Here is a 12,519-nt window from a genome sequence, read left to right as displayed (position 1 = left end):
ATAAAAGAAATAATGAAAATAAATATTTGAAGGGGTGTCATGTTGATGAGGGAACTAGCTTGTTCTCTGTTGCTCCAGAGACTAGGACACGGAGTAATGGATTTAAACTAAGAGAAAAGCGATTCCGCCTAAATGTTAGGAAGAACTTTCTGATGGTGAGGGCGGTTCGACGGTGGAATGCTCTGCCTCGTAGGGTGGTGGAGTCCCCATCTTTGGAGGTCTTTAAGCAGAGGCTGGATGGCCATCGGTTGGGAGTGCTGATTGTGGGATCCTGCATGGCAGGGGGTTGGACTGGATGGCCCTTGTGGTCTCTTCCAACCTTGTGAACTTGTGAACTCCTCGGGGGGGGGGGGGAAACTAAGCAATTGATCTGGCTTGCTCACACAAACAATCCACTCCAGATCAAATTTCTATTACTGGTTGAGTATCCCTTATCCGGACTGCTTGGGACCAGAAGTGGTCCATATTTTGGATCTTTCTGTATTTTGGAATTTTTGCATATACATCATGAGATATCCTGAGGATGGCACCCAAGTCTAAACACAAAATTCATTTATGTTTTATATAAATTTTATATATACTTTATACTCATAGCCTGAATGTAATCTTAAACGATATTTTTAATAATTTTGTGTACATTGAACCATCAACGGTACTGTCAAGGGCCTGTGAGTAATGCGTGTATGCTGGCTCAAAAGGTCCCGTTTTCGGATCAGTCCAGATATCGGATGTCCACATAAGAGATACTCAACCTGTACTACGGGCATTCTGTTCTCCCTCTGTTGTCTCAAACATGGTACTTAATAAAGGAGTCAGTCAGATCACACACACTGCTGTGAATCCTCAGGTGCTGAGTGATTAGAAATCCAGCGGTGTGTGAGTCAGTCTACAGGCATCCACACATGCACACAACTGAGATGGGCCAAAAGACACTTACAGCTTCATTAAGTAGGTACTAACCTCCCTGCCCTGTCCGTCATCGCTAGCAACAGACATCAGCCATTGGGACAAATGTTTCACAGGTATTCAGTGACCTATTCCTTTTTGCTGCCACATCAAATCTTTTGACTTCTGTGGTGAGTTGGCTGGTTGATAGGGTTGCCAGCTCTGGGCTGAGAAATACCTGGAGATTTTTATGGTGGAGCCTGAGGAGGGCGGGTTTGGGGAGGGGAAGGACTTCACTGCCGTAGAGTCCAGTTGCCAAAGCGGCCATTTTCCCAGGTGAACTGATCTCTATCAGCTGGAGATCAGTTGTAATAGGAGGAGATCTCCAACTAGTACCTGGAGGTTGGCAACCCTACTGGTTGAACGTCTTGACTATCTGCACAAGGGCTGCCACCTCCATGTTGAGAAATTCCTAGAGGTTTGGGGTCAGAACCTGGAAAGGGTGGAGTTTGGGGAGGGAGCTCAGCAGGGATGTGATGCCAAAGAGAATGCCCCCCCCTCGAAGCTGCCATTTCCTCCATGGCAACTAGGGTTGCCAACCTCCACGTACTAGCTGGAGATCTCCAGCTATTTCATCTGATCTCCAGTGCACCTGGAAAAAATAGCCGCTTTGGCAATTGGACTCTGTGGCATTGAGGTCCCTCCCCTCCCCAACCCCGCCCTCCTCAGGCTCCACCCCAAAAATGTCCAGGTATTTCTCAACCTTGAGGTGGCAACCCTAACGGCAACTGATCTCTGTTGTCTGGAAATCAGCTGGAATTATAGGAGAATTACAGGCTTCACCTGAAGAGTGGAAACCCTATTAAGATTCCTAAATACCTATGAGGTGAATGGAATATTTAAGGATAGTGTTGGATTGCCAAGAATGTGTGAGCAAGGATTTCAGCTTGGATTGTACTGGTAGCTAACAGGTCAGAAGAATGGATAATGTGGGCTCACAGGAATAGCCCATACCTTCATGCCATCGATCTGGGTGGGTGGCAGCCGGGACTCCTCAGATATCTGGAAGGAGGATCTGGAGGGGCCATGGCTCAGTGGTAGAGCCTCTGCTTGGCATGCAGAAGGTCCCAGGTTTGATCCCCGGCATCTCCAGTTAAAGGGACTAGGCAAGCAGGTGATGTGAAAGACCTCTGCTGAGACCCTGGAGAGCCAGGAAGAGGGGCCATGGCTCAGTGGTAGAGCCTCTGCTTGGCATGCAGAAGGTCCCAGGTTTGATTCATGGAGCAGAGATTAAACCTGCAGGCCAGATTCTCTCTCTGGGCCTGCTTGTGACATAACAGGAGGGACAGGAGCCAGGGACCCTAAATTCAGCCGTCTCCCACGGCAGCATCCAGGATCGCCTGGTTTCTCCCTTCGCCTGACAGGGCGGGTGACTGAGCTGTAACTTAATCAGCAGCTCGGGCTTGTGGGCAGCAGCCTGGAGAACAGCCCGGAAAGCAGGGATTGGAGCCAATTACTTGGCTAATGCTCCTGGCTTATCTCCCTGTAACTGGAGCCGCCGCCACTGACTTTTGCTGAGCTAGGCCCGACTTCGAGTAACTAACCAACCACTCCTTTTGCAGCAGGCCTCCCAGGAAGATGGGCCTGGAAACTGGCAACCTCACAGTTTCCTGCTACAAAATGTGTGAAGCAGTCCAGGCAGGTGGGACAAGGAGGGGGGGGGGGGAAATCATGGACAATACATAGAGTTGCCAACCTCCAGGTACTAGCTGGAGATCTCCTACTATTACAACTGATCCACAGCCGATAGAGATCAGTTCCCCTAGAGAAAATGGCCACTTTGGCAATTGGACTCTATGGCACTGAAGTCCCTCCCCAAACCCCACCTTCCCAAGGCTCCACCCCAAAAACCTCCCGCCAGTGGCGAAGAGGGACCTGGCAACCCTAGGCAGAATCCTGGGTTCAAATGACGTTGTCAGACTTCACACAAAGATTCAAAGGAATGTGGAATCTAGATGTAACTGACACGTTTCGCCACCCAAGGCTTCGTCAGCCTATAGCATATATTTCCACAAGACCACGGAGGGTTCACGTACATAAGTTGCACCAAGTCAGCATACTCCTGCACTCAAGGTGAAGTCTGTCAACACCCTTTGAACCTTTGTGTGAAGTCTGAACACACTACGAAGAGGACTCAGTCCCTTTTCTGACGTTTCTGGGAGATTGTCAATTGGATCATATTTTCGCAGCTAACTACATTGTGAACCGTTTTGTGCTTGTTTGATCTGCTACATTGGAGCCACACCTCCAGCTCGAGTAGCGTATTTCTTGTGTGAGGCCGTGAGGTTGTAAGACCAATTGTACATTTTATTTTTATTTTTTTGTATCACGTTGAGCACTCCCAGTATATATTGTTGCCATTTGGTTTGTTCCTTGTGTAGTTATTGACTAACTGTTAGCATACCAGTAAAAGGTCTTTTTGTATATTTCAAGAGTTATGTTTTGAGCCCATGGGCTGTACAGTATAGGAATACCAGCTGGAGCTGAGCTCCACTTTTGGCACACACACAAAATTCAGCCAAAATTCAGAACCTGAATTTAAGTTTTGAAGTCTAAACATTCTCGATGTGTGTTTTCCTTTGAAAGGATTCTTGGAATGATCCTTTCCGGGTCACTGCTTGTGTATTTTTAAAGAAAAGCTGTAAATAATACGTCTATGCGCACTTGACCCATGAATTTGCTGTTGTGTATCTGCAGTTATGTAACTGATATATTCTAGGTGAGGCCCAAGAAACCCAGTCAATTTTGCCTACAAATGGAGAATACCCTCTAAAATAGGGTTACCAACCTCCAGGTACTAGCTGGAGATCTCCTGCTATTACGACTAAGGTTGCCAACTCTCAGGTAGTAGCTGGTGATCTCCTGCTATTACAACTGACCTCCAGCCGATAGAGTTCAGTTCAGCTGGAGAAAATGGCCGCTATGGCAATTGGACACTATGGCATTGAAGTCCCTCCCCTTCCCAAACCCCGCCCTCCTCATGGTCCGCCCCTATAACCTCCCGCCGGTGGGGAAGAGGGACCTGGCAACCCTACTCTGAAACCATGCCACAGAATCTTCTACTATGCAGAAGGATTCCTTGACAGAAAAATTAAAATAGAAAAGGTTTCTTGGAGAACAATAAGTTCTATTGAAATAGAAGCCCAGGCTCCCATTCTTTTAACATCGCATAAAAAGGTGGGGGTGGTGTAGGTATACCTTTCCTCACCTTTCCGCACTGTGACATGACAAGCTGCCCTGGCCATAAATCTTCCTTCTGCACAATTATTAAAGATACAAGAATCCTGCCTCAATGACATTTGGCCATCTTAGTACATTGTGTATGCAGGCAATATCATCAGAATGCTCTGGGAGACGCGCCCCCCCCCCTCAATCCTGTCTTTCACCTTCTCCCATGTATAGTTTTTTTGAGCAAATATTTCATGGGTCAGGACTGCAGGGTTGAAGCATTGGTCACGAAGGAAGCCCATGACCAGAGTGACCTGTAAAAACAGCATATTTTAGCACCATACTCTTTCATGCAAATGTCTTGAATGCACACACATAAGTGCTTACAGAGAAAGAGAGTGCGTGTGTGTGCACACTTGCTCCGCACACCCTGGGGCTAACTGGAATTTGTCCAGCTGTACAGAGCGCAGTAATTGCTAATGTTTTTCTCTCCAGGGACACAATTAAATACACTCCACTGGGCAATATAAGACCTTGGAAAGGACAAGCCCCGAGGCTGGAGATGCAAGAATCGTTCTTGGCCCCAACTTTGCTTCATCTGCCAAGTTCTGGAAATTCCCCCCTTCCTCCAATTAAAAAAAATATTGCGTAACTCGAACTGGTGCAGACAGGGACTTGAGCGAAAAGCAGAAGCTTTGAGCTTCATCCCCTGGATTGCTCAAAAACTTCTCCAATATGAACTCCAAATTTTAAATACACCAGCAAATAGTGCAGGCATGTGGAAAGTCTGAGCATTTTTGCCCGTTCACAAGTTGCTGAATATTGACTACTGAATCATGTCTCAACTTTTCTTTTGCCAGAAATGCTCACGCTTGTAATCCTTGGGACTGCTTCACATGTTGCAAACTTTGCAGGTGCACTATAAATATAATCTATGTAGCCCATAACGGGCCAGAGGGGAGCTAATCATGGCTGTCTGCAGCATGGATATGTGCTAAATAAACAAAACCAGAAATCTGTGTTTCCGTTTTTGGAGTTCATAATTAAAACCTGTGGCAAACATGTAATGTGATAAAATAATCTGTACTATATGAAGATGTCTTGAATGGAGAAAGCAAGAATGCCCTGAAAGACATAGGTAGTTTCTACTAAGGATAAAGAACAAGGAGGGATAGGGTTGCCAGCTCCGGGTTGGGAAATACCTGGAGATTTTTGGGATGGAGCTTGAGGAGGGCAGGGTTTGGGGAGGGGAGGGACTTCAATGCCATAGATTCCAATTGCCAGCGCAGCCATTTTCTCCAGGTGAACTGATCTCTATCGGCTGGATAGTTGTAATAGCAGTTGTAATAGCAGGAGATCTCCAGCTAGTACCTGGAGGTTGGCAAACCTACTCTGGAGTGAGGAAAAGTTAGGTATCTTTACTCTGGGTAGTTGTTCTATTGCCCACATGGCTTAAATGTCTGTCAAAGGGTACTGGTTAGATTCACAGAGGATAGGTCAATCAATTGTTATTCCCATGGTAAATAAATGGAGCCTTCTGGACCAGAGACAGTATGATGCATTTTACTGTGTTGTCCAGCAGTGATGCTTTATGGCAACTTAGCAACAGCACTGTGATTCGTCAAACATGCCTAACTTTTTCGTTACTAGCCAATTTCTTCCCAAGAACTTGGAGCGAGAGCTACCCTCAAAGGTAAAGCTAGAAATAAACGTTTTGCTATTTCTACACGCATTCTGAATTTCATCCTAGCTCTCTGGATCAATGGACTATTTTTAATGTCTAGATAGCAGCCCCAGGAGGGGGGATTAACTCTTCACCTCACGCACACATCACTCTCCTGACCTCAAATGGCCCTGCAAAGCCGTTGTTTGCTCCGCTGGGGAAAACATGCAAATTGCCGGTCTGTGTCTTTGACAGAGCAAATAAGCAAGACCAGTGGACCACTAAAGACCAGAAAATTGCATGGGGGGGGGGAGAATTTAGTCCTCCTCCATAAGGCAGCCCTGAAGTAAAGGTTTTAGTATTTGTACAGCCTGTCTAATTTCGTCCATTATGCCTCTTTTATCAGCACTACAGCCTCCCCCTCCTGGCCGTATCTGCTCCTGTTTGTTCTTAATGCACCTTTATTTCTTCCTTTCAGAAGCCAACTGTTCTTATTTCAAGTTCTTCACCACTGGGGAGAATGCCCACATCTTCCAGAGGACAACCAAAAAAGGTGACGCCGGCATTATTTCTCAGTAATCACAAAATGTCACAAAATGTTGTGCGAACTTTCGAGAGCAAAATGTTAACCATAAGAACAAAAATCGAGATAAACTTTTTAAAGGAATGTTGTGGCTAGGGTTGCCAGGTCCCTCTTCGCCACCGGTGGGAGATTTTGGGGGCAGAGCCCGGGGAGGGCAGGGTTTGGGGAGGGCAGGGATTCAGTGCCATAGAGTCCAATGGCCAAAGCGGCCATTTTCTCCAGGGGAACTGATCTCTGTCGGCTGGAGATCAGTTGTAATAGCAGGAGATCTCCAGCTAGTCCCTGGAGGTTGGCAACCCTAGCGTGAACGCGTGCTGTGTTTGCACCCGTCACGGACAAACCTCTGCTCGTCACGACTCTGAGCGGGGGAATATATGGATGCATCTGCTCTAGCGGACACTCGTCTAAACCCACACGCACGGTACACTCGGCATCACAAGGGTGCGCTGCTTGTTGTTTGACACAAGCTGTTGAGGTACTTATTTTGTATTGTTGCAGACAAACTGAAGGACAGTGATAGTTTCTCCGCTGTTTCTTTAACCGAAAGCACAAACACAACCTTGGCTTTTAAATCAGGTGGGAACAGCCTGTTGCGGTGTAAATCAACAACAGCCTGCATAACAAAAGCGTTGTCCCTATTTTCATCTGCGAAATGTTGGAAAGTATGAGCCCCGTTACGCCTGCCAAGCCTCTCCCGCCCGCCTACCGTTCTTTCCACCTTTCCATTCTTATCGCGATTAAGCCTCAACGCCTAGGGTTGCCAGCTCCGGAATGGGAAATACCTGGAGATTTTGGAAGTGGAGCCTGAGGGGGGCGGGGTTAGGAGAGGGGAGAGACTTCAGTGCCCAAGCGACCATAAGAACACAATAACATAAGAAAAGCCCTGCTGGATCAGACCAAGGTCCATCAAGTCCAGCAATCTGTTCACACAGTGGCCAACCAGGTGCCTCTAGGAAGCCCACAAGCAACACAAATGCAGCACCACCATCCTGCCTGTGTTCCGCAGCACCTAATATATTCGGCATGCTCCTCTGATCCTGGAGAGAATAGGTCTGCATCATGACTAGTGTCCACTTTAACTAGTAGCCATGAATACCCCTCTCCTCCATGAACATGTCCACTCCCCTCTTAAAGCCTTCCAAGTTGGCAGCCATCGCCACATCCTGGGGCAGGGAGTTCTCTATCAGCTGGTGATCAGTTGTAATAGCAGGAGATCTCCAGCCACCGCCTGGAGGCTGGCAACCCTACTCACACCTTTCTCTGCTCTGCACAATGGCTACTAGCACCTACTCTGTGATTTTGTGAATGATTCCCCCCCCCCCATGTGCATAGCTGTGCAGTTCTTTGGAGTCTGAGTGGCTGCCGCTCTACTAGTTGAGACTGCTTGTAAGCTATGTGTTTTTGGTGAAGAGGGGAGGAATAAGGGAGGTGCCTATACTTCTTAGGAGGACATCACCATTTGATTCTGGCTCATTTGAAATTCCCTTTATTGAAAGCCGCGTGCCCATGGTCAGCAACAAGATTTCCTGGAGGGCTATTTTAAGAATACTGTTATGCATGGAAGGACCTTAACTCCTAGGCCTCAGCACAGTCTGTTGCCATGCCTGGTTCATACAGCTGCTACTTTCGCCACACTCCTCTGGAGTAGAGCTGCCAGCTCCAGGTTGGGAAATACCTGGAGGTTTTTGGGGCAGAGCCTGAGGAGGGCGGGGTTTGGGGAGGGGAAGGGCTTCAATGACATAGAGTCCAGTTGCCAAAGCTACCATTTTTCTCCAGGTGAACTGATCTCTATCGGCTGGAGATTAGTTGTAATAGCAGGAGATCTCCAGCTAGTACCTGGAGGTTGGCAACCCTACTCTGGAGTGTCCCTCCAGAGGACTAAACTGTATCCTTCAAGGGATCAGATTTAGCCCAGAAGACTCCCCTTCTGTATATTCATCCTCTCCAGGGCTGGACTAAACATCTCTCCTAAACAGGAGCGTATAATATCCCCCGCCGCTGCTGCTGCCAATAATAAGGCTAGCTACCTTATGGCAAAGACAACTTCTCACTGGAGTTACCAACCTCCAGGTGGAGCCTGGAGATCTCCTGGAATTACAACTGATCTCCAGACAACAGTTCCCTTGGAGGCAATGGCTGCTTTGAAGGGTAGGGTCTACAGTATTACAACCTGCTGAGGTCCCTGCCCTCCCCAAACCCTGCCTTCCCCAGGCCCCACCCCACAAATCTCCAGAAATTTCACAACTTGTTGGCAACCATACTTTTTGCCCATCACAGTTCTGTTGTGGAGCAAAGAAAACACACACACACACACACATGATACCCCCACATTTCAAACCTTTCAAGGGCTGCCAAACACACATGATAAAATTAAGTTATAAAACCATTAAAATCAACCACCCTCCCTAACATCTATCATTAAAACTCCTTTAAAAAGAATTATAAAAACAATTTAAAACACATACAAAACATTTGCAATACATACAAAACATTAAAACATTGGTTTAAAAGGAGGGATCATTGAGGGAATGTCAAATGAAACAAAAAAATATCTTCACTTGCTTGCTGGCGGAAGACGGTAACAGAAGGGGACATATGGTCGGACCAGAACCAACTGGTTGAAATTAAATCAAAAGAGTTTCCGTATAGACATTAGGAAGAATTTTCTAACAGTAAGAGCGGTTCCTCAGTGGAACAGGCTTCCTCGGGAGGGAGGAAGCTCTCCTTCCTTGGACTTTTTAAGAAGAGGCTAGATGGCCATCTGTCATAAATGCTGATTCTATAACCTTAGGTAGATCATGAGAGGGAGGGCACCTTGGCCATCTTCTGGACATGGAGTAGGGGTCACTGGGGATGTGGGGGTAGTTTGGAATTTACTGCATTGTGCAGGGGGTTGGACTAGATGACCTTGGAGGTCCCTTCCAACTCTATGATTCTATTAATTTTCCTGGGGCAGAGAGTTCCGGAGCTTGTTGGTCGGGAAATTGTTATTTTAAGCTGTCACTGGTCTGTTTGTATGGTCTCTGTTTTTATGCTGGGCTGAGTTCTTAATGCTGGGTTTTAACTAATCTCTTTTTAATGTTTTGTTTTTATTGTTTCTATTTTGTAAGCCACCTCAGGCAGGTTCCTGGAGAGGTGGCACAAACATTTTCCTAAATAAATGAACTGCTCTTTCTCTCCCCCTCCAACCTGGCAACTCCGTGTAGAGCTGAACATTACGGCCGCTGTTGTGTCCCTTCTGAGCATCACGCTCATGGCCATGGGGTCCATCTGCATCACTATGGCTCTGAGCAAAGGGATCGAGTTCCTCCTGAAACCAGCGTCCATTTTCTTTATCATATCAGGTAAGAGAGAACCCTCAAACAGCCATCCCTTCTTTGTTGTTGGAGGGCAAGCTCTTCCCTCCCCTCCAGCCACAAACTGTCATGGATTTCTACAAGCATACTGTGGAGATATTGTGGATTCGGTTCCAGACCACTGCAATAAAACGAATATTGCAATAAAGCAAGTCACACAATTTTTTTGGTTATAAAAGTTTGGGGGTTTTGGTTATTAAAAAAGCATATAAAAATTATGTTTACACTATACTGTAGTCCAGCGGTTCCCAAACTGTGCTCCACGGAGTACTTGGTGCTCCGCGAAACATAGTGCTCCATGAAGAGATTGGAAAGAAAAATACTACTGTTATTCGGTTGAGTAATATGTGTGTGTGTGTGTTTGTGTGTGTGAAAATTACTGTTCCATGATGAATTTCTCTCTTGAAAAGTGTTCCATGACTCAAAAAGTTTGGGAACCGCCGCTGTAGTCTATTAAGTGTGCAATAGCATTATGCTTTAAAATGTACTGTAATAAAAATAGAAAAGTTTAAAATATTGCGATAATTACCAAAATATGACACAGAGACACAAAGTGAGCGCATGGTGTTGGAAAAATGGCACTGACAGACTTGTTCGAAAACGCAATATCTGCGAAGTGCAATAAAGCGAGGTATGGCTGTATATATACAATGCTTTAGGCAGGCTTTTTAAAAACTTCTTGTTTTCAGTTGCTTGACATATGTTCATTTGTTTATTCAGCACCAGTTCCTTTAAGAGACTGTGGTGTGGTGCCCAGGGTCAGACTAGGATCTGGAAGTCCCAGATCCAGGCTCAAAGTTCCCATTCTGCCATTAGGGTTGCCAATCTCCAGGCGGGCCCTGGCTATCTCCTGGAATTACCGCTGGTCTCCAGACTACAGAAATGAGCCCCTCTGGATAAAACGGCAGCTTTGGAGGGTGGACTCTGTGGCATTATACCCTGCTGCGGTCCCTTCCCAAATCCCACCTTCCGCCGCTCATGTGGAGGACTAGGGATTCAAACCCGGTTCTTCAAATCAGAGTCCACTGCTCCAAACCACTGCTCTTAACCACTACACCTTGCTGGCTCTCTTTGGGCCTGAGTCATTTCAGAAGTTTGTAAGCTGTCCAAGCAGAGGTGAGTGTTCAGCCATAGCAGGTCCACCAGATACCTCTGTCTGTCTTCACCCCTCTGCTCGCAACTGGGAGTCAAGGTCTCGGTACTCAGCCATACTTTTCTCTCTCTCTCTCTCCGTTCAGGTATCATGGTGCTGGTGTGTCTGGAGGTTTTCCGGCACTCGGTCCGGTGGCTTATCACCTCCGACGAGACCGTCCCACTGGAGTACGAATATTCCTGGTCGGTGGCCTGTGCGGTGGCTGCTGGCTCCATCCTGATCTTTGGCGGAGGCTGTTTCATTCTTCTGTCCATCCCAAGCTTGCCCAAAAAGCCCTGGGAATACTGCATCAAAGGCAGAAGCAGCAGCGCCGCTTCCTAAAACCCATTTGGTACGGGAGGGAACCCCCCCCCAGTCTCTTTGTATCACTGTGCAACAAACACACACATATATTTATACCTCCACCCACCTCTACAGGATGGAAAGAATCGACCTTAACCACCACCCCCCCCCACACACACACCCTGCACATCTGCCCTGTTTCTCCATCTGGACTCAGTACCCCCCCATTTTGTGACTTGTAAATAGAACCACTAGTGCTTGTTTTGTTTTGGATTGGGGGTGGGGGGGTGAGGGGGTGGGAGGGAATGAAAGGAAAGGGCTCTCTTTGTGAATGTGGGGACAGCGGTGTTAATGACCTGGGCAGTTACGCCGGGGAGGGAGGCTAAAGGGCTGTATTTAAAACCTGGTTTTTATAAATGGCTATTTTTAGCTCCATGGAGGGGCTGCGCCTTGGAATCTGTTAAACTCGCTTTGCGGTCAGTCCCTTGCCTTGGCAAAATTCTCTCTACCAAGCAGAAACTGACAGCTCGGCAAGCAAAAAATCGAGTCACTGAATGTGCAGACCCAGATGCAAAAGTTCAAGCAGCTCATCCCTGCTGGGCCCAATGACTGTACAGGGTGTAAGGTATCCATGTGGTTTATCACCAGGGCAGTGCAGCAGGGTACCCTGTGTGAAGCACACAGCAATTTCAGAACCAGTTGTTCCAGGAACTTGGGAAAGATAAGGTGGTTCAACTTTAGTTTACAGCAGGGGTGGAACCTACAGGGGGGGCAGTGGGGCTCAAGACCCCCCCTCCCCGATTTCCCAGTGAGGGCAATGCCCCCTCCAGACGACCAGGCCCTCTGGGATTTCCCAGCAAGGGCAATATCCCCCACCCAGCCAGATAGCACCATGAAGAAGAAGAAGAGTTGGTTTTTATATGCCGACTTTCTCTACCACTTAAGGGAGACTCAAACTGGCTGACAACCACCTTCCCTTCCCCTCCCCACAGCAGATACCCTGAGAGGTAGGTGAGGCTGAGAGAGCTCTAACAGAGCTGCGACTTGCCCAAGGTCACCCAGCTGGCTTCATGTGGAGGAGTGGGGAAACAAATCCAGTTAGCCAGATTAGCCTCCCGCCGCTCATGCGGAGGAGTGGGGAATCAAACCCGGTTCTCCAGATCAGAGTCCACCGCTCCAAACCACCGCTCTTAACCACTACACCACGCTGGCTCTCAGGCTGCCGGAGTCTCATGTTCAGTCTGTCCTGTTTGTCTGTGTAGCAACTTAACAAGTTCCTAGGAGGCACGAGGCTGGTTTTGTAATGGTTTTTTGTTTCTGTCATGATCAGAGGGGACCTTCAGTGGACAATATTGTCTGTGAAGGAACA

The 12,519-nt window shown here is 47.4% G+C and overlaps 1 protein-coding gene across 2 annotated transcripts in view; it reads left to right on the top strand.

Annotated features, from left to right (window-relative positions):
- The window catches only part of CACNG6 (calcium voltage-gated channel auxiliary subunit gamma 6), a 30,042-nt gene extending 18,795 nt beyond the window's left edge, over positions 1-11,247 (top strand). For both annotated transcript variants that reach the window (XM_056864031.1, XM_056864030.1), the window contains 3 exons: positions 6,255-6,329; positions 9,566-9,703; positions 10,954-11,247. In XM_056864031.1, coding sequence (XP_056720009.1) covers positions 6,255-6,329; positions 9,566-9,703; positions 10,954-11,189 — 449 coding nt within the window. In that variant the 3' untranslated portion in view covers positions 11,190-11,247. The remainder of the gene's footprint in view (positions 1-6,254; positions 6,330-9,565; positions 9,704-10,953) is intronic.
- Positions 11,248-12,519: the final 1,272 nt, after the last annotated feature.

The sequence above is a fragment of the Euleptes europaea genome, chromosome 18 (assembly GCF_029931775.1).
Source record: "Euleptes europaea isolate rEulEur1 chromosome 18, rEulEur1.hap1, whole genome shotgun sequence".
Lineage (NCBI taxonomy): Eukaryota > Metazoa > Chordata > Lepidosauria > Squamata > Sphaerodactylidae > Euleptes > Euleptes europaea.
The sequence above is the reverse complement of the archived record's forward strand: the minus strand, read 5'-3'. Positions and strand labels throughout refer to the sequence as shown.